The 23,623-nt window shown below is 38.8% G+C and overlaps 2 protein-coding genes across 5 annotated transcripts in view; both read right to left on the bottom strand.

The window, feature by feature from the left end:
• Positions 1-6,092, bottom strand: part of RICTOR (RPTOR independent companion of MTOR complex 2) — a 76,529-nt gene extending 70,437 nt beyond the window's left edge. For both annotated transcript variants that reach the window (XM_048290628.1, XM_048290629.1), the window contains exons 1-2: positions 6,012-6,092; positions 5,797-5,844 (exon numbers count right to left, since the gene is read on the bottom strand). In XM_048290628.1, coding sequence (XP_048146585.1) covers positions 5,797-5,844; positions 6,012-6,060 — 97 coding nt within the window. In that variant the 5' untranslated portion in view covers positions 6,061-6,092. The remainder of the gene's footprint in view (positions 1-5,796; positions 5,845-6,011) is intronic.
• Positions 6,093-17,907: 11,815 nt separating this feature from the next.
• FYB1 (FYN binding protein 1) overlaps positions 17,908-23,623 on the bottom strand; it is a 57,950-nt gene continuing 52,234 nt past the window's right edge. For all 3 annotated transcript variants that reach the window (XM_048292559.1, XM_048292561.1, XM_048292560.1), the window contains 4 exons: positions 23,255-23,417; positions 20,138-20,171; positions 18,954-18,985; positions 17,908-18,839 (listed from right to left, as the gene is read on the bottom strand). In XM_048292559.1, the coding sequence (XP_048148516.1) occupies positions 18,799-18,839; positions 18,954-18,985; positions 20,138-20,171; positions 23,255-23,417 (270 nt within the window). In that variant the 3' untranslated portion in view covers positions 17,908-18,798. The remainder of the gene's footprint in view (positions 18,840-18,953; positions 18,986-20,137; positions 20,172-23,254; positions 23,418-23,623) is intronic.

The raw sequence follows: 23,623 nt of genomic DNA, 5'->3' as shown, positions 1-23,623 counted from the left end.
GCGCTTCTTTCTGGACAGGAGATGGTTGACATAGCTCCATTGTTTACTGTGTTTATGATGAGGAGTGTGTTACTTTACACAGCCTCTACAATACATAGGCTCTAACAGAAAAAAATGCTGAAAGTAAGCATTGCTCTAATATCTAAGTGGGATACTGGGAAGCAACAGAAAAAACCTGAATAACATTTATGACAAACACTTGAACATATCAAGAAGGCAGCAGGAGATTTTGATACTTCAGCACTCGGGGAGGAAGGAAGCCTGTTGAAGAATGTCATGAAATCAGAGCATTGCTTAAACGCCTAAGAAGGTGTTTGGATCAGTGTATCGACACTGATCCAAATCACAGAAAAATCTTTTGTAATAGAAAGTACAAGATCTTAGAACAGTCATTTTACTCTCTGACCACAGCAGCAAGAACAAAGAACCCACATACAAAAACAAATTTAGAGATGCTGTACACAAAAACTTTAAAGACAGCTATGAGTGCAGATCTTCAAAGACATGGTAGGACCCAGTTCCTAGAGAAATATTAACAATAGATAAGCAAGTCATAAGGTTTTGAAGTGCTCTTCTGCTAAAACTTTCCCTTCATTAAAAATGTTGTTCCTGTTTTCAAGAAATGGAAAGTGAAAATATTTTAAGCACACACCATCTTAGCAGTTCTGAGAAGTCTTAAGATTATAAAAGCAGGGCTTAGGAAGCAAAGCCAAAGGTACAAAAGTGTTATTAATCTAACCAGGACAATGCACTATACAATTCCAAAACAACGGTCAATGTGCAAGCACAAGTGCAGACAGGAAAGTTAAGTGTATGACTTAATTCTGAAGTGCACGTATTCAGCACCTTACTCTCTTACTTTTAAAACCTATCAAAAGCTCACACATTGCCAAAAATTTAGCAGGCCACCATCATTGATCACTTTCCCTTTGTTCTCCCTATATAACAAAAAACTTCAACATACAAAAATAATGCAGTAGAACATTTCTCATTAAGCAAAGTTAAGAGGTCTCTTCAACAGTTTTTGCCCCTTTGTCACATACTTTGTCTCTCAGGACACTGAATAAAAAATATTACTAATTACCTTCTTACTACTGTTACAGTTTCTGTTACAGATTCACAAACAAGGGAGCAAAAAACAACTGCTCTGTGTGACCTGCTGAAGCTCAACATCCTGCTACAGCTACCCATAAAAATTATGCCATACTGCAAAGTAAGGGTGAAAGGTGCCCACACATTTTGATTATTTGGCTGTTTTAAAAATACTGCTTCTACAGCATGGTGGAGCTCCACTTCTCGATGTTTTCAAGCCAGGCCACATTTCCCATGAGTATGCAAAGAACCACCTAAACGCTTTCTGTAGCAGACTTAAGAGTGGAAGAACTGCCTCTGAGGCATCAAAAAGTATGCACCAGCTGCCATGTCTGCAGTGGTTCCCTACTGCCATGCTGCAAGCACTCCAAAAGGTTTTTTCTTCCTTCCCCCACTACTTGAGCTTTCAGTATCGGACATGTGCTCTGTTCCTCCCTGCTTCTTCCACACTGATGAAGGAAGCTGAAAACAGTATGGTCATCAAATCTCAAGCTGATTTTGGAAACAAAATTCATCCAGCCTTCTTTAACTATCCCACAAATAACCCTTAAAAATGCCCAACATTTCTGTGGGCTGCAAACTGCAAATAGCATCCCAAGATGTTTGCCCTGCATGCAATGCATTACAATTTGCCGTGCAGGAACATGGAATCAAATACTACATGGTTTAAAATTATTCAAGCACAGTAAGAAAAGTAACACGGTTTAGACCTCATGAAGTTAAACGGAACTCCTCTATATTTTATTATTACCTACATGACATGGGGAAATGAAGGCTAAAAAGGAAAAGGGTATTTTCTCAGACAACACTAGTCAATTTTGTGATATCGGTCTCAGGAAGAAAAAAAAAACAACCAGTTTTCTCAGCTGCTTTATTCATGTATGTCCTGTGTTACAGTCAGAAGACTCAACACTTACCAAGTAGAGAAAATTGGCTGTACAAGTTGATAAACCAAAGTAGTATCTTGTAATGCATGTTTTTGAATAATAAATGAAAGTACTAATGCTTGAGATAGGGACATTTCAGTTGATTAAAGAGTACAGTATCAGAAAGTGAAGACTGTTACCCTCAAAAAGGAGGAAATGAACACATACGGACATGAACAGCACTCTACTCAACTTCAGTATTCAGTTGGCACTCCTGCACCGGTAAGCAAACAAGCTCTGAAAAGTTCCTAATAGCCAGTGCAACCTCTGAGCTACAGATTCCAAGAAAACAGGGATCCCTTGAAGGAAGATGAGCCTGACTACAGATAATGCACCGTGAGACTGCTCTCAACTAGCCGAGTTCCAAACTACTTAGGTCTTCAAGACCCAAGGACAACAGCCAAAATTCCAACAAAGGAAGAGTTGCTGGTCACCCAGCAGGATAAGGTGATCCAGTTACAAAGGTGAGCAAAGAATCACAGAATGGTTTGGGCTGAGAGGGACCTTTCAAGGTCACCTAGTCCAAGCTCCCTGCAAAAACTTACGAGCAAATGAAGTGTGGATTACACAGGCCTTTAAGAGTGCCCAGAGCTCTGGGAGGTATATATGCTTCTGTGACTCAGCTCTGAATGCCTGTAAAGCAGTCAGAAACAAAGAAAAGGCATATAATATTTGTATTATGGTTATATATGCAACCATGGCCAGAGTCAGTGGAAAAATTCCTAGCAAATGCACTAATCTGGTCGATACCTCCAATTGTTCTTTTTGGCCTTCAGAAGTTATGAGCTTGATTTCAGTAGTCTAATTAAACCAGTCTCTCTCATCCCATTGCTAATTCCTTCCAGATGACTCCAATGGGAGTTATACTGGTGGCGAGTCTGTCCTCCGTTTCCTTTTCTGTTCTATTCTGAGCAGGTAATATAACACAAGGCCAAAACATGAGTGCTCTAAATCCCAGTTATTAACTGCAATTTTGTAATCAACAGAATACATGACATATGATCTTAAGTAGTCAAAAGCAATGAGTCTACCCTGTATCTGCACCATTTTTTCTTACTATACCAGCCTTATACACAAAAATGCTTATCCTGGGGACAATTCTTCCAGAGTTGATCAGCATTTCAGCAAAGTGGTTTTCTTAAAAATGATTTATCTGAATCCTCTTAGAAGATGGGGAGGGCTGAGTAGGACAGCAGCCATGGTGAAAACTTGTAAAAAAGCTTGGAGTCCTCTGTGAAAACATGAGCAACCCTATAACTACAGGACAGGAGAAAAGAGCAAACCAAACACATACAGAGAAATGTAGACCACTCTGCAAGCAGCAAGGCACTCCTTGAGCCTTACCGCTCAAAAAGCCAGGAAGAAGCTGAACTCAAAGCAGCACAGCCAGGAGTGCTCTCCCCACATTTATTATTTGTTTTGAAATTCTTAATAACAGCACTGGCCTCTTGCATGGAAAGTGTAAACAGTATACAGTCCACAGGTATAGACGAGTAAAGGTCTAACCTGTGTGCTAAGTCATGCTATTACTAACAGGAACCTATTCAAAATAAGGCAGTGCCAATATAATTTTTCGTGTTTGTAACAAAGAGGCCCCTGTAACGAGAAGCATATGGCTACGCTCTGTTTATGGTGATTCTCTACTTTGCCCAAATCAGATATTTCACATTAATCAACACAAAGTTCAGTTGTACCGGGAAACAAAAAACATTAGAACATTCTTTTAAGCTAATGCAAACGTGAGCCCTGTGGAAAACTATGTGATCTGCACAACACAGTGAACAAAACACTGCACTATTAGTACCAAATTAGGGTAACAAAATATAATTGCTTCCATAACTATTGTAACAGCTGGAAAAACAAATATTCGTTGTGTTCATTGTGGAAATCAAGTTATCATCTAGCTTAGGTAATGTCTTGCTGAGACAAAACTTTAAGCTTCTTACTTTGGTTTCCTCTTTAAAATGCAGTTAATACCTACTGTGGATATACAGTGTTATATGGTTTCTGATCAGTCAGGTGTAGTTCTTCCAAAAAAACCCCAAAACCCTTGGTTTTTTGACATCTAAATTTAAAGCAAGTTCTTATTTGATTTCCCCAAAGATTTTTTTTTAATAGGAGCTATACAGCCACAGTGCAAAATACCTTTTTTCATTGTATTAAAAACGTGTTTTGCATCTTACTCCAGAGCCTCTTTTACAACACTATACACATGTCACAGTTGTACTGCTATTACTACAGGTCTCTTGGAATCAGCAGGCAGCTGAAAACACCTCATGGCAAAAGTCAATATCACAATCATAGTCACCTACCGAATTCTGATTAGAAGATTTCAAATAGTCCACATCTCAAATTACCACTCCAGCATTTAAATTTTGTGTATTGTTCTTTCACCTCAGAACACTTCAGTATGTTACAGAACATAAAAAAGTTATTAAAAATTCATTAAAATCCTAATTTTGCAGATTTCATAAACAGGTAGCACTGCTTACAGCAATAACTTTGCCATGTGCTAAAACTGTTAAGGCCTTTGTTCTACATTTTGCTGATGAAAGTTTCACCAGTTTTGATTTTTAAAGACAGTATTTCTCTAAAGCAATCATGTCCTTTGGGAGATAGAGTGAGAAGAGACAGAAGAGCCTGTTTCCTTAAATTGAGGAAACCCCAGCAGTTTTCCCAACTATTAAAACATACTTGTAAATATGATATGTATACACAGAAATAACTTGCAGCCCATGATAAAACTTCTTAATAAAATAATTCTAAACACAGCTTACTTTAGGGGAAAAGAGACTTAGAGAAAGTATGATGCAGTATCAACAATTCCAAGTTGAAAACACTACTTCTACTGCTGATATTTTTACTTGTTTTCCATTTCACAGGCCACTTTTATCAATCTCATTGATTCTGTCATTCCCCTGCCTACTTCCTCAGAAAATGGATCTATTCAGTGTAATAGCCATCCTGGATCTCCTGAAGAGAACAGTTATATACCAGCATCAACTTTATTCCCTCCGCCAGACTAGGATCCTCTGTCCCACGAAATATCACTGCTTCTAGAGCAATGACATTCCAGTTTGCTTTTTGAATTTTATCCATTTGGGAGAGTCTAACCCTCACCTCACTACTCAGCAAGGCAAGATCACATTTGGCCTATACATGTGGGTAAGGAACGAGCACCTGTTTGTCTGAGACAAAATTTCTTAGCTTGTAGCAGATATCAGCGTTGCTTCCTTCCTCTTAGCCCCCGCCACCACACACACACACACAGACACATCTGAGAGCAGTGGAGGATGTTTGGAGCAATTTAACAAGCAAAGGGGAGATGAGTGGCTGCTGGTCTTGGAGCAAGAGGCTCAGGGCAAGCGCCGTGGCCTGCCGGCCTAGGGCGGGCAGGGATACACGAAAAAGGGATGGAGACAGAATACTCGCCGCTGCCGAGGTGCTGCTCAGATGCGCACGGCAAGATCACCCGGAGGGTCAGGCACTGTAAACAACGCCGTCTGCGAGTAGCAGGGGCTTCAAGGACAGCCCCAGCGCCGGCCGAGGAGCCTGAGCTGCACGCCGGGGAGGAGGGAGCCCCGCGGCCCCGGCACGGCCCCGGCACGGCCCCGGCGCGGCCCCGGCGCGGCCTCGGCGCGGCCCCACAAGTGCCCGAGGAGCGGCTCCCACCCGCGGGAGGCTCCACTCAGCCCCCGCCGGCGGCCTCGGCCCCCGCGCCCGCCCCGCGGCACCACCAGGCCGCTCAGCTCCGCCGCCCCCCCCGCCCCGCCCGTACCTCGGCTGAGATCGAGGGACACGTTCTCCTCGCCGCTGTCGTTCCGACCTGCGGGAACGGGGGGAGAGAAAGGCATTAGACGGGCGGGGAGGAAGGAGCCGGGGACAGGGAGGAGAAAGAGGGGAGAGGAGCGGGGGACGCCGGCGGGCACCGTGGGGGGGCGGGCACCGTGGCGCTGCGGGCGCCGGCGGGGCGGCCCGTGGGACGCTCCTCACCTCGGATGCGGAGGTGCCTCAGCGAGCGGGCGCGGAGCGTCGCCGCCATGTTTGCGGCCCCGCAGCCACAACACCGGAAACCTCGCCCGCTCTCGCGAGGGGAGGCGCTCGGAGCCGCGACGCGGAGGGCGCCCCCCCACCCCCGGCACCTCCCCCCTCACCGCGGGCGCGGGGGCGGCTGAGGCGGCGCGGGGCGGGGATGGGCCGCGGGAGCGGCCTGACAACAGAAATTACTTTTTTTTTCTTTTATTTTTGTTGTGGTTTTGTTTGTTTGTTTGTTTGTTCGTTCGTTCGTTCGTTTTTTCGGGGTTTGCCCGCCCTGTTTCCCGGCCTTGTGATGAGGTGGTAATTCACATGGGTGCGGCGTGACCGTGGGCTTTGTACGCCGGATGTTTTCTGCTTTTTAATGCGTGAAGTAATTAAAAACAGGAAAAAGAAATAGCTTTTCATAGCTTGTTTGGTTGGTGCGCAATGAGTCTCTCTGTAGGCTCAAGTGCTGCTCTATTTCTTACTGCTTTTACATTTGTTAAAATTGCTTAATAAATGTATATATTAAAAAAAAAAAAAACCAAAAAACAAAGTCGTAAAGAAGTCCCACTGCAAGAAACCATGCACTGACATACTGGCTCCTTTTTAGGGAGAAGTTTAAATTTGCTGATAGCACCCTACATCATGCCCTGATGCTACAGACAGCCACAAACAAGGCAAATCCTGGCACTCAGACATCCCAAATTCTCTAGACCAAATCCAGCAAATACTATCAAGTTGAAGTGTAGAAGTAGCCAGCCATAGAAAACATACTTTCACAAGCTCTTTTCCTGTTTTCTAGTCATTTTCCACTCTGAATTTTCTATCTTCTCTTGAGGTCTTTCAATTCAGATCCAGCATTACTCATAAAAATCTGGGGGTTTTAAGTATTAATGAACATTAAGTTTCATCTCAAAATTTTTATTCTTACTGGTACACTTCTAAAACATTAGTACTTATTTAGGAGAGTAAAATAATTATTTGATAAGCCAGAGTGGAAAAACCTTTTGGCCTATCAGTTAATGTCAGACACAGAACAATCCTGTTTTAATACAATACAGTTATATCAAGTACACTTAATTTAAAATATGATTTTCAAAAGCTTCTGCATCAGGATTTTTGCTTCTTAAATATGACATTAATGTTTTGGCGGAACCGAAGATTCTCAAAATTAAAAGCTCTAAACAATAATATCTCATCTGTCCATAACACAGGAACAGAATGGGTCGAACTTCCTTGAGCAGTTTCATCAGTATGCCTCAGGGCTGAAATTTAGGATTTCATGTCCAGGGAACCCTTGGCCTCCTGAAAATGCCAAATTAACTGCTGCTGGTGGTAGTAATGCTGCATCCTGTTTACTACGAATTCCACTGTTGTCTAACTATTTTCACATAATTTTGACTTGCCACTAAGCATTGGTCCAGTCTGGATTGGATACGAATTTGTAATCTCTATGTAAAATGCTTTGGACACTCATGGTAAATGCTACTGTTCAGCACTTGCTTCTTCCCTGACTGATACAAAGTCTGGGAGACATGAGGTATTTCAAGAGGACACAAACATCATATTTCAACAAGGGTGAATAAGGAAGGAGTAATGTTTAAATCCCAGAGTACTCTTTTGTAGATTTTTTCCTGCAGACACCCTTTAATAATCAAAATATTACATTTATCTTGGGGGGGCTTCAGTTTCCTGTGTCTTTTCCACCCTAATTATATTTGGATTCTGCAGGCAAAATTGAAGTTGTCTCTGATAATGACACATAAAAGAATGTCATAATATCAGTTATAAGTGCTAATCCACAAGGCTACGTTAGAAGTAGTTTGAGGTATAATTAATATTTGCCACAACTGGAAAAAGAAAGGAAATGGAACATCAGATTTTTAATTTTTCATTATGGTGAAATGGAAAATAGTGAGAGTGCATTAACCTTAACTACCACTTAGATCCCCACAAAACAAACAAACAAACATACAGCCCTGTACATAAGGCTGCAAAGAGAGTCAGGGCCGTAAAATGTTGTGGTCATCACTGGCATGAGGAGTCCTCACCCTAGGAGAGTAGAGGACAATTTTGTATCTGTTTTGGGAGCTTTTCCTATGTTCTAGTCTTCAAATGTCAGGAAAGAATCACAAATGTTTATTTAAAAAATTATAAAGGTTCCTTACCTGTCAAATTTTCCACACGCTTTCAACAACCATTGCTCCTGAATATGCAGAGGGGAGAAACAGGGAGGGGGAAAAAACTCTTGTGCCCATTTGGAGGGGGAAAATTAACACCAAAGAGAAAATTAACCTCTGCATTTAGTTTGTCACAGATTATAGCTGACCCAGCGTATGGCAGCCACTTCTATTTATTGTTTTGTCTTTCAGTGTCTAAAACACAATACATCAAATAACTATAAATCCAATCAAAGAAAAGATATATTAGTGGCCAAATGGGGAATCAGAATACTTCAATTTTAGTTCTTCCTTTTTAATTTTATGTGAAAATAACTTCTCTATGTAGTTTAGTAAATCTCCAAAACCCAAGGACACACTGTGAAAGCAGAATTTCCTGTGAGCTGCTGGTGTATTTCCTTTCCCAACTGCAAAGCATGACATATGAGACCATAACAATCCTCTAGTGTCACCTGGAGGTTTGCAGAGGCAGGTTAATCTTGAAACCATGGCAAAATGTTTCTACTTGTCCAAGGAGTGGAAAGAGACTTCTCAAACCTGAGCCACATTTTTGTGTATGCGTGCAAAGGACTTAAAAAGAAACTGCTTTGTTCCTTCCGTTTCCAATCACAAAATTGTTGCTTTTACCCCCTCATGTGTGGGGCAGCCTTTTTATACACTGAACAGGGATATGCCATAAGCTGTAGAGGATACTACTGTGTGAATTATAAATCTTCAAGATTTAAAATCCAAAATAAAGATCAAAAAGAAAAGCTTTTCACTTGTCTGGGGTCAGATGAAGAAAGCTAGTGGCAGAGCCTTAACCGTCTTGAATCATTTAAACTCCATTGAAATGAATATGGCTGTGCAATGTACACCAGCTGCAGCCTGCCTGTCACATAAATGTAGAAGAAAAAATACAAACTTGAATCAAGCTATGCAGACAAGAAGTTATCTTACTGAATTCAACTGAGCTACTGTGATTTGTAGCTGAAGAGCATTTTATCTTATGCAAATGTATTTGTAATACTCTTCCTTCATTTGAAATATCATAAAATTGGCTATAAATAAATTATAAATACTGAATGACAATTGGACAAACAGGAAGAGGAGAAAATCTAGTGCATGGGATCAGAAGGTTAAAAAAAATCATCCCTTCTTTGCTATTTCTGTACTGTTAGCAAGAATTTTTATAATCACTCTATTTGTTTAGTCTTATTCTTGACATTAAGCCCATCAAACTGTATAGAACGTGATAAAACCTATGTTCTACTCTCTACAGCTAAGAAATACTGTCAATGGAGGTATAAAAAAGAAAGGTATAAAGAAAACATCACTGATTGAATGAAGTATCTCAGAAGTTTATCAGATACTGTTTTGTCCATTTGATATTACAAAGAACACTTGACCTGATTTTTCTTATGTAAAAAAACCTCAGACTGTAAAAATGTCTATCTGAGGAGCCTGTCTGTCTGTCTGTCAGAATCAGGTCAAGAAAGACTCTGAGGTACTTGAGTGAGTCCAGAGATGGGCAAAGGAGCTAAGGGTCTGGAGTCCTGTGAGGAGCAGCTTAGGGAGCTGTGGGTGTTTGTCCTGGAGAGGAGGAGGGACCTTATCACTCTCTACAGCTGCCAGAAAAGGGTTGTATCTAGCGAGGTGGGAGCTGGTCTCTTCTCTCAAGCAATAGGACAAGCGGAAATGGCCTCAAGTTACACCAGAGGAGGTTTAGACTGGATAGCAGGAAAGATTTCTTCACTGAAAAGTTGGTCAAGCATTGGAACAGGCTGCCCAGGGAAGTGTGGGATCACCATTCCTGGAGGTATTTAGGACCTGTATAGACATGGTGTTTAGGGACATGATGTAGTGGTGGACTTGGCAGTGCTGGGTTAACAGTTGGACTCAATGTTCTTAGATGTCTTTTCCAACCTAAACAATTCTGTGAGTCTAAGAATCGGTCCTGGTAGATTTTTGGTTTAGAGGTTCCGCTGTTTCAGTCAAATCAAATCCAGCTCATCAGCACATTTTTAGCAGCTGGACAAATGCATAGTATCAAATTAAATTATTGGCAGCTCTGAGCAACCAGTGGTCATTTTGAAGCAACACACAGGTCTTAGAGCAGACCTGCACAATGCCTGACCTGTGAGCAGCATGCATTCTCAGAGTTCCCTGTGCTTCACAACTGGCATAAAGTGGTACAAGCCTGAATGCCCCATCTCCCTCCAGATACAGAGCAGTGTGTGGGAAGATGCAGCTGCAGCCCTGGACTTGTGTGCCTATTGTGCAACAGAAGGACCTGCTAGGGAGAGGGTTGTCTGCAAGATTGAAAAGGCATCCTCTTCAGAGAATGTAGGGAAGGAAACAAAGAGAAAAAGGTGACCGTATTAGCTGCAGCTCCATCTACATAAACCAAAGTCCTTTAATGTGCCATTTTTGAGATTTTTGTTCTGTGTTCCCATAACACAGCAACAACCAGAAATAGGAAGGGTCCTTCTTCCTGCGTATAAAATCATGGGAACAGAGTCTTTTTGCTGTGGATGCCACCAGAGGATCCGAAAAAAATTCAATTCAATTCAATTTCAACCCAGAGCTGGGTTGAAAACCTAGCAGAATCTGGGGTCTTGGGAAGTACAGAGGTCTTGAAACAGAATTGCAATGTAAAAGCAGGGATATTGCATTTTACACCCATCTTCTCCCTTGGGAATCCATCTGACTCATGGGGTCACCTGGGGAGGGCAGTGGTGACATGGATGTCCTGTAAATATGTGCTGGGAATTCTTTGAACAGTCTTGCACTGGTCTTGAGCCAAAACTGTCTGATTTAGGCAATGTGACAGCAAAGTCCATCATGGTCCAGTGCCCAGGGATGTTCCCTGGGACAGTTTTAAATGAGTGGTATGGATGCAGCTGTGGGCTGCATCTGGTTATAGGCAAGGTGTGGGTTGCCAAACTGCCCAGACTGGCACAATGCAGAGAGCAAGTCAAGAGACGAGAAACTTAGTGGGTAACTACTGGGTTTAAGTGGACGCTGAATATTTTTTTTCTGAACTTTTGATCCGTATGTTAGATTTTTTGATATGATCATTTTGGTCTCAAGTTCACCAAACAGCTTGGAGAAAAAGAAATGGGCAATTTGTGCTTGCTACTACTGGGCTTGCTTTTTGGGGTGTGAATGTTCTCCTGGCTTATATGCTATTATATTCCTAATCTATTTATGTGCTAACCTTTTCAAATACAATTAATTAGGTGTATTTCTACATATATTGTTATGGAAAATGAGTCCTATATTTTAAGTATCAGTAATATAGTTGGCAAAAGTAATGTGAGCTCCCAAATACCTAACAAAATTTTTAGCTCAGTAAATTTTTTTTTTTTTTCTGAAATTGCTCTGATTTTGGAAAACTTCCTAATCTAAGTTAATTCACAAAGATAGTACCCTTAAATAAAGAAAGAAATTAAAAATATTAATAAAAATCAGAATTGATTGCAGTTGTTTGTAGTGTTAATATTTCTTCAGTTAATATTTCTCCCCATAATGGAAGAAATTACAAAAATGAACATACAGTGCATAGCAGAACATTAAGCAAGAACAGCAGTATCAAACTAAAGCAATAACAATCAGCAGGAAAATAACAGAATGTCAAGTGCTGCAACAAGTCTTCCTGATTAATTGGGTAGGTTGCTAACTAGATTGTTAATTAGTACAGCCTTATACTTAGGCACCCATTCATGTGAGATTTTTTCCCAGCATTCCACACTGTGTAATCCTATTGAAGCTGTGAAAAGCAACAGGTGTTTAGTTTATGTATGGTTGGCATAATAATTACACCTGAGGAAAAGGCTTTAACAAAACACAGCTGCTGTTTCTGTCCAAATAAACTCCAATAATAGTGCAGAAGCTCTATGTAAGGATAATTTATCATCAACTGATACAAAATCTATATGGCAGCAGAAATTATTTTTTGTAATCATTGTCTTTTCTTAAAAACTGAGAAGCCCATTAATATCTTCTTTAGGCGCTGGCTGACAAACCCTGGCTAACATTTTAAGAGCAATGCTGTTACACATCATGGTATCCATACTGAAATATTTGTATATTGGACATTCTCAGCAGCCAGTGACTGTCATTAGAACTTGCTTGAGTCTCTTACACAGCCAGTAACAAGTAGCTTACTATGAATATGGAAGCAGAAAAAAAGGGATGGAATAGAATTTTTTTTTTTTTTTAAGTTTGAACTGGCAGTTGTAAGATTTAGTTATATATAGCATCCCAACTTAAGTACTGAAAAAAAGTCCCCCAAATACTCAGGGCAGAGAGAAGGTATGTTTGACCTGATTTTAAGTACTGTTGGATAAACAGCCTAGAACTCAAAATACAAGAATTATAAGTCTCCTCAGTGCCTGTTGAGTCATTAAACCTCTGCTGGTGTCACCCACAGAGTTAGGAATCTTGCACCAAAAAAAAAAAAAATAGGCATTTAAACAGAGCAGCTTTTAAAAATGGAATTAAAATGGAAGTGCCAGAGGCCGGAATGCAGGAGTAGTGAAAGAGTTTAAAAGGATGAAAAGAGAAAGGAACAAGGAAGCAGAAAAGCAAAGAACAGAATGTCAGACAGTCAAGGGAAAGAGAAATAATTATGGGGAACAGGAAGTAACTGAGTAAGAAAGAGTACAGAGAACATCTCAGGCAGTGAAAGGAGGCAATGACAACAAAAATATAAGAATTTCTTTGCATCAATGCAGAAGAAGAAACTGGGCTTACCTGTGTGAGCTGGAAGGTGTGTGACCACATTGTCCAAGGCAGGAGAACGTGGAAGAAGCTGAGACGCAGGAGAAGGGAAGGAAGATTGGCCATGTGTCCCTTCTGTCAGCAGCAAGAATGGACGAGAGCCCCGTATTGTGTGTCTGTGTTTTGTGTACATTTTCCACCTGAAGCACACCCACACGTAAATGAAGGATCAGGCAGCTTTTCCTGCTAAGAACTTGAAAATCAGGAATCAAGCCAAAAAAAAGAAAGCAGGGAAAAAAGCCAGTGCTAATTTTTTCTTTCTTAGTCTGTCTCATGATGCCTGAGCAGTAGGATTTTGAGATATTACTGAAGTAAAGCAGATCGTATAATATTTCTTAAAACCCTTGGTATCCATCTAATTCGCATTTCATTCATGTTTGTGTTGACATTTTGCATACTTCCTTTCTGCCTAGTAGTGAATATTTTAAATTCAAGCAATATTTACCTGTGTGTTAAAAGATACCGTTTCCAATATTCTTTGCAACAAGGCCCACAGTATAAAAAGCCTCCAGCAAGAAACTCTATACATTTATTAACATCTTCTCTCTCAAAGTGCTTTCGAAGGAGGCAAATAGAAATTATTTACTGAATTCTATGTATGTTCAGGAGTCACCTATCTAGAATGAAACACAGAGAAGGAAAACTGTGAGATCATTGTATTTTTTGCTGCACCGAGGGGACCGGGGGCTACCACACTGCTGCTCAGCACGAGATTACAATATGTGTTAGGTGGTGTTCTGCAGTACCATGGCTAGTCAGATTGGCACTGAAATGTTTCCCAAGTGGTTGGGGTTATGGAAACTGCTTAGGATGACCCTTCATCTGCACAACCACCTTATTTCTTAACCAGGCTAAGCAGTCAAGGTGGAAGCTTGTATGGTTATGCTGCTATCCTGAGTGAATTGCTTCTGATAAATAAGTTGGCTCCTTCAGAACTGATTGATGTCTCAGCCTTGGATCTACCCAGACCATATAAACATAAAGGTTTAATTCTGGTGAGAGCCATGGACATCACTCAAAACCATACAAATAAACTGCCTGTCAACATGGGAACTGCGAGATAGCAAATGATATAAAGTGTAATTATGTGGACCACTAAATCTACAATTAGTCCTCACTTTTTATTAAGTTTCAGAATATAGCCTAACCTATTATTTACATTAAATTTTATTCAGTATCCCCTATCTACTCACCTGTTTATTATTGTAAACATGGTTCAAATCTGATTTCCTTTTATGACAAGGTAACCCACCTAGTTGATCAAGGGAAGCCAGTTGATATAATCGTTTTGGATTTCATCAAAGCTTTTGATACTGTCTGTCACAGAGTGTTCCTGGACAAAATGCTCAGCTCACAGCTGGATAAACAGATCATGTGATGGGTGAGCAGCTGGCTCATGGGTCAGGCACAAAGGGTTACAGTGAATGGGCTGACATCAAACTTGTGAACTGTCACTGGTGGAATTCCACAGGGCTCCGTCCTTGGCCCTGTGCTCTTCAACATCTTCATAAATGACTTGGAGGCAGGACTGGAAGGGATACTGGCATGGGGCAACCCTGGATGTATGGACAAACTGGTGAATGAATGCTGGAAAACAGCGCTACAGGAAGGGGTCGTGGTTGATGGCAAGTTGAACATGAGTCAGCAGTGCCCTGGCAGCCAGGAGGGCCAACCCTGTCCTGGGGGCATCAGGCACAGCATGGATAGCTGGGCAAGGGAGGGGATTGTCCTGCTCTGCTCTGAGCTGGGGCAGCCTCACCTCGAGTGCTGGGGGCAGTTTTGGGTGCCACAATGTAAGAAAGACATTCAGCTATTAGAGAGCATCATGAGGGAGGTCAAGTGTCTGGAGGGGAAACCGTGTGAGAAGTTGCTGAGGTCACTTGGTCTGTTCAGCCTGGAGAAGAGGAGACTGAGGGGAGACCTCATTGCTGTTGCAACTTCCTCGTGAGGGGAAGCAGAGGGGCAGGCACTGATCTCTTCTCTGGGATGACCAGTGACAGGACCTGAGAGAATGGCCTGAAGATGAGTCACGGGAGATTTAAATGTTAGTAAAAGGTTCTTCACCCAGAGATTGGTTTAGCACTGGAACAGGCTCCCCACGAAAGTGGTCACAGCACCAAGTCTGCCACAGTTCAAGAAGAATTTGGCGATTCTGTGATTCTGTAGTCTATTTACAGTACAAAATCTGCATGCTAATACTTTTTAAACACAAGATGTTGTCTCTCTTTTCTTTGTATTTAACCATAAGCAGAGTAAAAGAAGAGGAAGATAAAATAGTGAGAGTCCTAATCTAGGAAAATACAAAAAAAATTAATTTAGCTTTAGCGGTTTGGTTTTATATCCAGGATTAATGGATATGTGCCACAAATTGTTCTCTGTTTGTGCCTTCCTTTCATACATTAAAATGGGGATACAATGTTTTCCTCTCTCACAAGATAAATCCATTCCTATTCAAGGGAATGTGAGATATCATTGTGATGAATGCCATGAGGAACTAATAATTCTGGGCACAGCATAAGCTCGGGAAGATTTGCACTAAATGAAGGAGTGGCTAGAAACTGAATGAGCAGGGCTGAACAACTGCTCTTTCTGTTAGTTCTCATCCAGCCCATGCACTAAATGAGGCGGGGATCCTGTGGAAAAAAATACTGAGCCATCATGTAATTATAGACTGCGCACACAGTTAACGATGAATCCACACAAGGAGTCAGAACAGAGGCTGTGCAAATACAAGCACATCTATTGACTCTCCTAGCATTTGAGTTTTCACACTATGTGCAAAAGCTTTTCCATGTAGAATGGTCTGGGGCTGCCGTACAGGAGTCATAAAGGTACCCTTTTAGGGGTCCATTAGTTTTCTCAGAAGTTGCCTTAATATATACATAAAGTATACTCACACACACACATGCACACATGCCTATGCACACATGTGTCTACAACTGTGTCTGTTGTAGAGTAATGTAATGGTAAGAGGTGTTCTAACTCCCACAGAGAACCTACATTCCTCCCCTGAATTTCCATGCTCTTATTAAAGTACTGGTCTTTACAGTTAAGATGGATTATGCAAAGGGATCACACATAGAAGAAATTTTGTTACAACTGTGGGAGGGGTAGCCACGGGATCTGCAATTATGTGGATCGAGAATATAAACCTCTTACACAGGAATGTGCAGGAGATCAGCTGCATTCCTTCAGTCCAGAGCCTGAGGTAACAGCAGAGAAATGTTATAAAGCTACTGAATTAGAGAAGTCTTTTTTGCCCTCCCAGTTTTGGTAGCCTGTTTGCTGGGACAGCATAGAGGTACAACACAAATGAAAACCAGCTCTGTTTACCCTAACTAGGATGTTCATGCTGAAGCCTAGTTTTTATGTCAATATTTTGATGTTTTCACTGCCGAGTATTTTAGCAGGCATAGCCAAATACTGCAGGATTATAGAATGAATTCAGAGATGGAAAAATATCAAGTGAACAACTTTCCTTTTCTTTCTTTATTTCTTTTTAAAGATACTAGAATAAATTACAGGTGAGAAACCCTTAGAATGTGGGCTGCCTAAGTATAGATTTTCCTGCCTGGAAAATTTTCTGCTTACATTTCATTTTCTGGGTAGCAATTACTAACAAATGCCACGTTGCATTTGTGCAGTCTTTGCAACAATAATAAAGTTGATTTTCACTCTGTTAGCTGATCAATGATAATTTTCAGAAGTTACTGTTCAGCTGCTGTTGTTCTACTTTGACAGAAGACAGTGTACCCACATTTCTTGTTAGAAAAAAACGTTTATTCAGAAGAAATACTTTTACTCAGAAGAAATAAAGAAAAGCATCCAGCAAATGGCATTGGTAAAAAGTAAAAAGATAAAATGCCAGTAATTTTTCAATGAGTAATACCTTACAAATTTATTTTAACACCCTGCAGCAATCACATTTTATTTGATTTGAACAAGTAATGTATAGAGTTTTAGCCATACGTATATTTTATTTCTCTTCATGATTTAATGTATCATATGACAAATTATTCTGTATTAATACAGAATTGCAGTGCCTATACACATTAACACTAAGAACATGGAAAAACTATGTAGTTTTGTAGTTGTCTGCATGCCTACTCAGTTCTTTGGCATATCACTAATTTAATGCAGACAGCCTCTTAAATGCCACTGAAAAATAAATAGTCTATTAGCAGTGGCACAGTCAAATAGTCAGACACATCCATTGGACTTAATTTGTGTGGTCATGTTTTACATTTGGGTACTGCTGCTGATGTTTACACATAAAATTGGTATTTGTATGCCTGGATGCTGGCTGAATAGCAAATAGATAAGAGAAATAATAGAAAGTCAAGTTTGCATTTAGCTTTTCAGTATACTATCAATGATTTTACATACAGTACAAAATAGCTTATAGGCTACTATCTCTTAATTTTACGTTTGATATCCCCACTGCATTATGCCTCCTTTGAGATTTACTGTATTTTGAAGCAGCAATAAAAGACACTTTTATAAGATGGAATCTCAGCTCCACTGAAGGTGAGACCAAAAATCACTGACTTAACAAAGCCAACATTTTTTTATGTTTATAAACTAAACTTGTTATTTTGCACAATGCACCTGACTTCAGTTCAGGATTATAGGAGACTCGATCATCAAAAGGAGCTGCTTACACTGATCCAGCCATACTGGTTGTTACAGGTTTTTGATTAACTTGCACTACAGCAACAGATGTTCCATTTTTTGCACACACTCACCCTATTTATTAGGAGCTTACTGTAAATGTCTTTTGATTTCCAGTGACTTTTGATATATAAGGGTAAAGTGATATTTATTATTATGAGTCACCTGTTGACTTTGCTTTTATTTGCAACTTAGTCATTCAGACAACAGAATCAAAAATGAACTTGGGGAATAAATGTTGTTTCTACACTGGATAAGCATGGAAATGTTTTATTTCTGTATTCTTTCTTAGCCAAATCTAGTATTAAACTGCAATACTTAGGGAAAAAAAGGCATTATCAAAATAGAGTGATAAATGTACCTATATATTTAGTCTAGAAGTAATTTCCAACAAGTTTATCATCAGTTTATAGCTTATAATACCTATATTATTATAGTGACATCTTATCTTCAAACTAAACAGAAATTAAATCTTACACTAAATGTTCTGAGTATATTTTGAGCAACACTACAGTATACAGTAGAACACTATTCTCTAAAGTAGACTTCAAATAAATTTTAGAGAATGATATTCTATCATTAGTACAACACAGAAAAAGAGACTGTTGCAATAATGGAACATGACTGTGTATGTCAGTGTAGCTAACACTATTGCAGTTGGAATGGCAGGTCAGTGATGTATTGTCTTCTCTGATGCCCACTTTTGATTTCTTGTTTTCACAACAGGATGTTATCATCATTTTTTTTTTCAGAATACTGTCCTACCCAGAGTGGCAGTTTAATAAGTGAAACATATAGTAAAACCTGTTGCCAGGGATTTTTGTCCTTAGTACCCTTCACAGATATGAACTGGCCTCTTTGGGAATAGATAAAGAAGTGTTTCTACATGCACTGTCAGAAATGTGGAAAGGAAGTGAAAAATCATAATCCTTACTTTAGCTCATATTCCCTAAATTTTAAATGCTCAGATAAATGGCAATACAAATTTTTACAAAGCACTGGAAGATAAAAGGCTGAAATCCTAGAAAAAGGTTAATTGTAATTTAAAAGAGAAACCAATTAACTTGCAATCAGTGTTCATGACTCTTCTTGCTTTCACAAGTGGGATTCCAAACTAGAGTTTGATCTTCAATGAAATTGTTACTTCAAGAGAATTCAGCATCAGAGTCATTATCATAGATGCAATCTGAAATGGAAATAAAATACAAAAATATTAATATTGTGTAGTACTCAACACAAAGATAAAGTTATTTATTGTAATTGAATATAACTAAAGTATTGTTTGAAATGTTCAACATACCGTCACCAATATCATCATAAATGTCTCCATCACTGTAATTTAAAAAAGACAAATAATATATTTAAAAATTGAGACATCAGATACTTATTAGTATTTGCATGCAAATACAAAATACAGTAGCAGTATGGTGCAGGCAATCTATCAAATAATCAACTTGCTAATTAGGAAAATATAACCTTTGTGGTAACAGAACAATGTTGAGCAAGATGGTCAGGTCAAAGTATTTTCAGGGAAGGGTTGACCTGGATATATTTCTTTCAAACATGAAAGGGTTGCTTTATTAAAAGTCTGCTTTATTTATCACATTTTTACATAGATATTCTCATGAAGTTATTTCCATAAAGAAGTTAAATACCTATTTTTTTTTTTAAATGATCACCAGGAAAATTGAATGAAAAAACCCAGTCAATATGCCCTTGAAATTCTTTTTGTTTCTGTACTCAGCAATTACATAAGAGTTTTGGAGGTGCAGCTTTTTAGGTAATGAATTTAGGTAACATCTATAAAAGATACATGCTCCTTGAATAGGAATTTCCAAATATGTCACTTAGATGGATGGACAGGCCCCCAGAAGATAATAAGACTGTTTATATATATAATTCAAATATTTGTGTAAGTGTTAAATGCCTCTAAATTCTAAATGTGACAATTCTAAAAGTGAGATCTGATTTGATATTTAAGGGTCTAATATAAAGAGCCTCTTGAAGGAAATGGAGAGGCTTTGTTTGACAAGAGTTTTGTATTAGAACCAAAATGCTGATCTCCATGCATTTGGAGCAACACTGAGCCAAATCTCTGTCCCACTAAGACTGAAATACAAATAAACCTGAAGAAAATTTGGTCCATTTTAAACATTTGAAAAAGGCATCGGTACACCTAATTACATTAACTTGCTGTTCAGTAATAGAGTCTAGTACCAATAATGCTTAATTTTTGTGATTTTTCATAGTTTAAATTTAAAGTTTCGGAGTTTATGGCTAAGCAATGAGGAATGAAGCTCTGGCAAGTTTCCTGCATGGATGTATGTGATTAATTTTTGACAAATTGTAACTCCATAAAAATAACTCAATTTACAAGTTTAGAATGACAGACTGAAATAATTATATTTCACTTTTTTTACCAGACCATTTAGAACAAAATTAACTGTTACAACGAATTTTTCAAAAAGATCACTTTATACTTACTTCTGAACTAAATTTCTTCTCAGAACATAGCCATCTGTAAAAGTGAAATATATATGTATTTAAGTTAAATTGAAATACTCTTTATTACCTCTGTTCCTAGCACTAGTGAAATGCAGTTTTTCTCTTTTACATACATCAGACAGAAAGACATAATAGATGGAAAACAATGTACAATGGACATATAGTTGATGAAGATTTTGCTGCGTGCAATGTTTTGGTTATTCTTATTTGCCTACTTAAATAGTAATAGAGGTTATGCAAGATTAGGTTTTCATCTTATGTATCAGTTTCCTGCTTGCATGAGATGGGCGTGAAACAACAGTTTCAAAAACTATAGTTCAATTCACAAACTATAGGACAAAAATGCAGTATAATAATAACGTAATAATATTTGCAGTAATAATAAGTAACAGAAATATTTAAAGTTTCCTACAGGGACAAAAATTTATTTCAAGATGTGTAGACCAATTAAATACTATTAACTTTAACTGTTTAAAATTTTTAACTGTAACCTTAATAAGACCAATAATGGAAATAATAATGGAAATACATTAGAAAAGCTACTGACTAGTGTATTATTCTATTACTCTGCTGCATTACTAATGAAATCAGATAAAAGTACACTTTTTTTTAAATGTACATAATTTCTATAAAAAATTACTTCCTGTCTTTGGTGAAAGATATCTACTGAAATACTTGTCAGTTGGTATAATGAATACAAAGAAAGAGAGAGCCATAACAGTAATAACATGTTTGTAGGTAAACATTAGTAAGCTGGTACAAAATTAGGACAGTTCTAAAGAATAAATGTGATCTTGTCTTGTATTTGAAATTACTATGTAAATTTCCTTCTTTTAATCTTTAGGAGTATCTGTTCAAGATATCTTAGCTCAGTTGTCTTTCCTCTTTATTTTCTGGAATAAAGACATGGAAATTTTTTTTTTTTTTTTTTTTTTTTAAAGATATTGTCTTTTCAGAATTCTCTTTAGGGCAGTCCAATAATTTCCATGACTCTTGAAGTCTCCAGGGAATAATTTTAAATCCTTTGGCTAATCTAAAGTACTCTGTTTGTTCATATAATTTTCTCACGTGAAATACATGAAAGCAAAGTTTCTTTGCTCATGGCATACGAACAGTGTTCTTGCAAGTCATGTGACAGTGCTTCTACCACTGCAAAGCACTATCTAGCCCTTAAATACGTGGGAGATACAGCCCATGCTGGTCTCACACTCTTTCAGATTTACTAATCCAAAGTTACATGTCCAAAGTTTCGGTTTCTAACTAATTTATTAGTTTTTATACAGAAGAAGCCAGCAGGTCAGCACACTCCATGTTGCTTACTTAGCAACCATTGAAAGCTGTAACGCATTGTGATAGCTGCTCATTGACGGTGTAAAGGAAGCTCAGAGAGGTCAAAACTTAAACTTTGGGCCACTGAAGTCCAATTATGTCCTACTGATTAAGCAAAATCTATGAAGCTATATTGAAAGCTTTTGTGTATTTCAAAATGTGTGTGTTCAGACCAAGAAGGAATTTGAGATGGTAGATGAAAATCAGTTCCTTGTTTCACTTTTGACATTTCAAATAATTTCGTAACATTTAAGATAAACCATAGCAGAATATGTTCGTAAGATCATCAGCCCTTGCTTAAAAAGGTGAGAACCCATTGAAATATAATTTGTAGGTTTTTTTAACTGTTGTTAGAGGCTTGAAACTATGGAAGTGCTTCATAAGTTAATGATTAAATCAAAGGATTCATTTGCAAGAAAATAACAAAATCGTCTTTAATTGGGGATTTTCAGTCTACCTGGCCTTCAGAAGGTAAAATCATAGCTTTAAGATCTGAGGAACTAGAACAACTAGAGTAAATAAACAAAACTGTCATGCACTGAACTAAAGTAGGATTCAAACTTTGCTAACTAATGTGAAAATTGACTGGGATCTATTCAGAAGTTTTCAGGGAGGATATTTTTATTTGTTTTGCTCTTTTATGCATAGCAAAGCAGTAGCTCCTGTCATTATTTGAAAGGCTTTGAAGACTATGAGAGGAAAACATGAACTACTTTCTACTTTATTATTAGCTTGATTCAAAAAATGCAGCTTTGAAAGCTGTTTTTTTTGGGAAGTGGCTCTACCAATGCAATCCATATTTTGAAAAACATATGTGTTGTTATGCAAGAAATTCTTCCTAACCCTGCAGTCTTGCCAGGAAGAAGGCTGTACTCCAGGACTGTAACAGTTGAGTACAGGAGGGAAAAAATAAAAGGAAGGTGGCTGAATCCCCTTCAGAGGTTTATAGCATTGGACTGTCTTCAACATAGGTCAGAGGCAAAAAGCAAAGGTGAGCAGGAGGATGCTGCTACTTTGAAAGTAGGCTGTTCCAGCACAAAGTGAATTTTCACTAGGAGATTTGAAAAGTATTGTAACAGAAGCTCACTAAGAAATTGAAACCATAAGGAGATGGTTTTGGACTTCTCCAAAAATTCAAAAATTTCTGCCAGTGCAAACTGTGGCCAAGGATTTCAAAGAAACACTGAAAGGCCTTGTGCAGCTCCCAGAACAAGCAGACAAACCAGCAAGGACATATGCCTTGGATTAGCTGGGAGCTGGGGGGAAGATGCCTAAGCAATGTTCCCCCCGGCCTGTTGAAAAGATTAAACTGTATCTCTTGCAATCCAAAGTAAGAATATTGTTACTGATTTTCTCTTGGCTGCAGTTGATGGGCTAGTGCTATCCAGAGGTGCAGCAAGGGTTTTACTTTTACTAGACTCAGTGGGCTAGCATAGCTACACTCCTTTTGGCGAAGCAGGGGAGACAGAAGCAACAAAAGCATCTGCTGATCCTAGCTGCAAAGAAAAAGTTCACAGAACAAAATTGTTCTTTTTTTTTCTCATATTTAGTATATCTTGTCCATTGGAAGTGTTTGGATTTTTTTTAAGGCAACCCAGTCTTAAAACATGCTAATAAGGTAACAACAATCTGCCTCTTGTCAACCACCAGGCAAAGATAACCCACCCAGATAAACCATGGGTAAACCAGGGAAGAGAGGTTTTACACATCCTACTCAACCATTCACTGACAATTTGATATGTACTACAGTTTTTTAATAAAACTTACATTTTCCTTCTTCATTCCTGCAAAGGACCTTAGTATCATCTGTACTTTCAATAATGTCAAGAGATTCCCCTGGTTTAATTTGTAAGTCTTTATATCCCCATCTTTTCTGAGACAAATCCTGAACTGTGGTTGTAGAGTAAAGAACTTTTATTTCACCGTCAAACTGAAAAGGAGAGGGAGAGAGACAAAAAGAAACCATGATTAAAACCCATTACCATTTTTCCATTAATATATTCCCATTTATTACTAAATTTTTGAAAATTAACAAATATCCTACAGTATGTGTATGTGCCCATGCTTGCCACTTGGACTTAGAGATGCTCAGATCACTGTTTTTACAAGTAGTAATACTTCACCTTTCAAAAGCAA

The sequence above is a fragment of the Corvus hawaiiensis genome, chromosome Z (genome assembly GCF_020740725.1).
Source record: "Corvus hawaiiensis isolate bCorHaw1 chromosome Z, bCorHaw1.pri.cur, whole genome shotgun sequence".
In the NCBI taxonomy this organism is placed as follows: Eukaryota; Metazoa; Chordata; class Aves; order Passeriformes; family Corvidae; genus Corvus; species Corvus hawaiiensis.
This window is presented reverse-complemented; position numbering and strand designations above follow the sequence as displayed.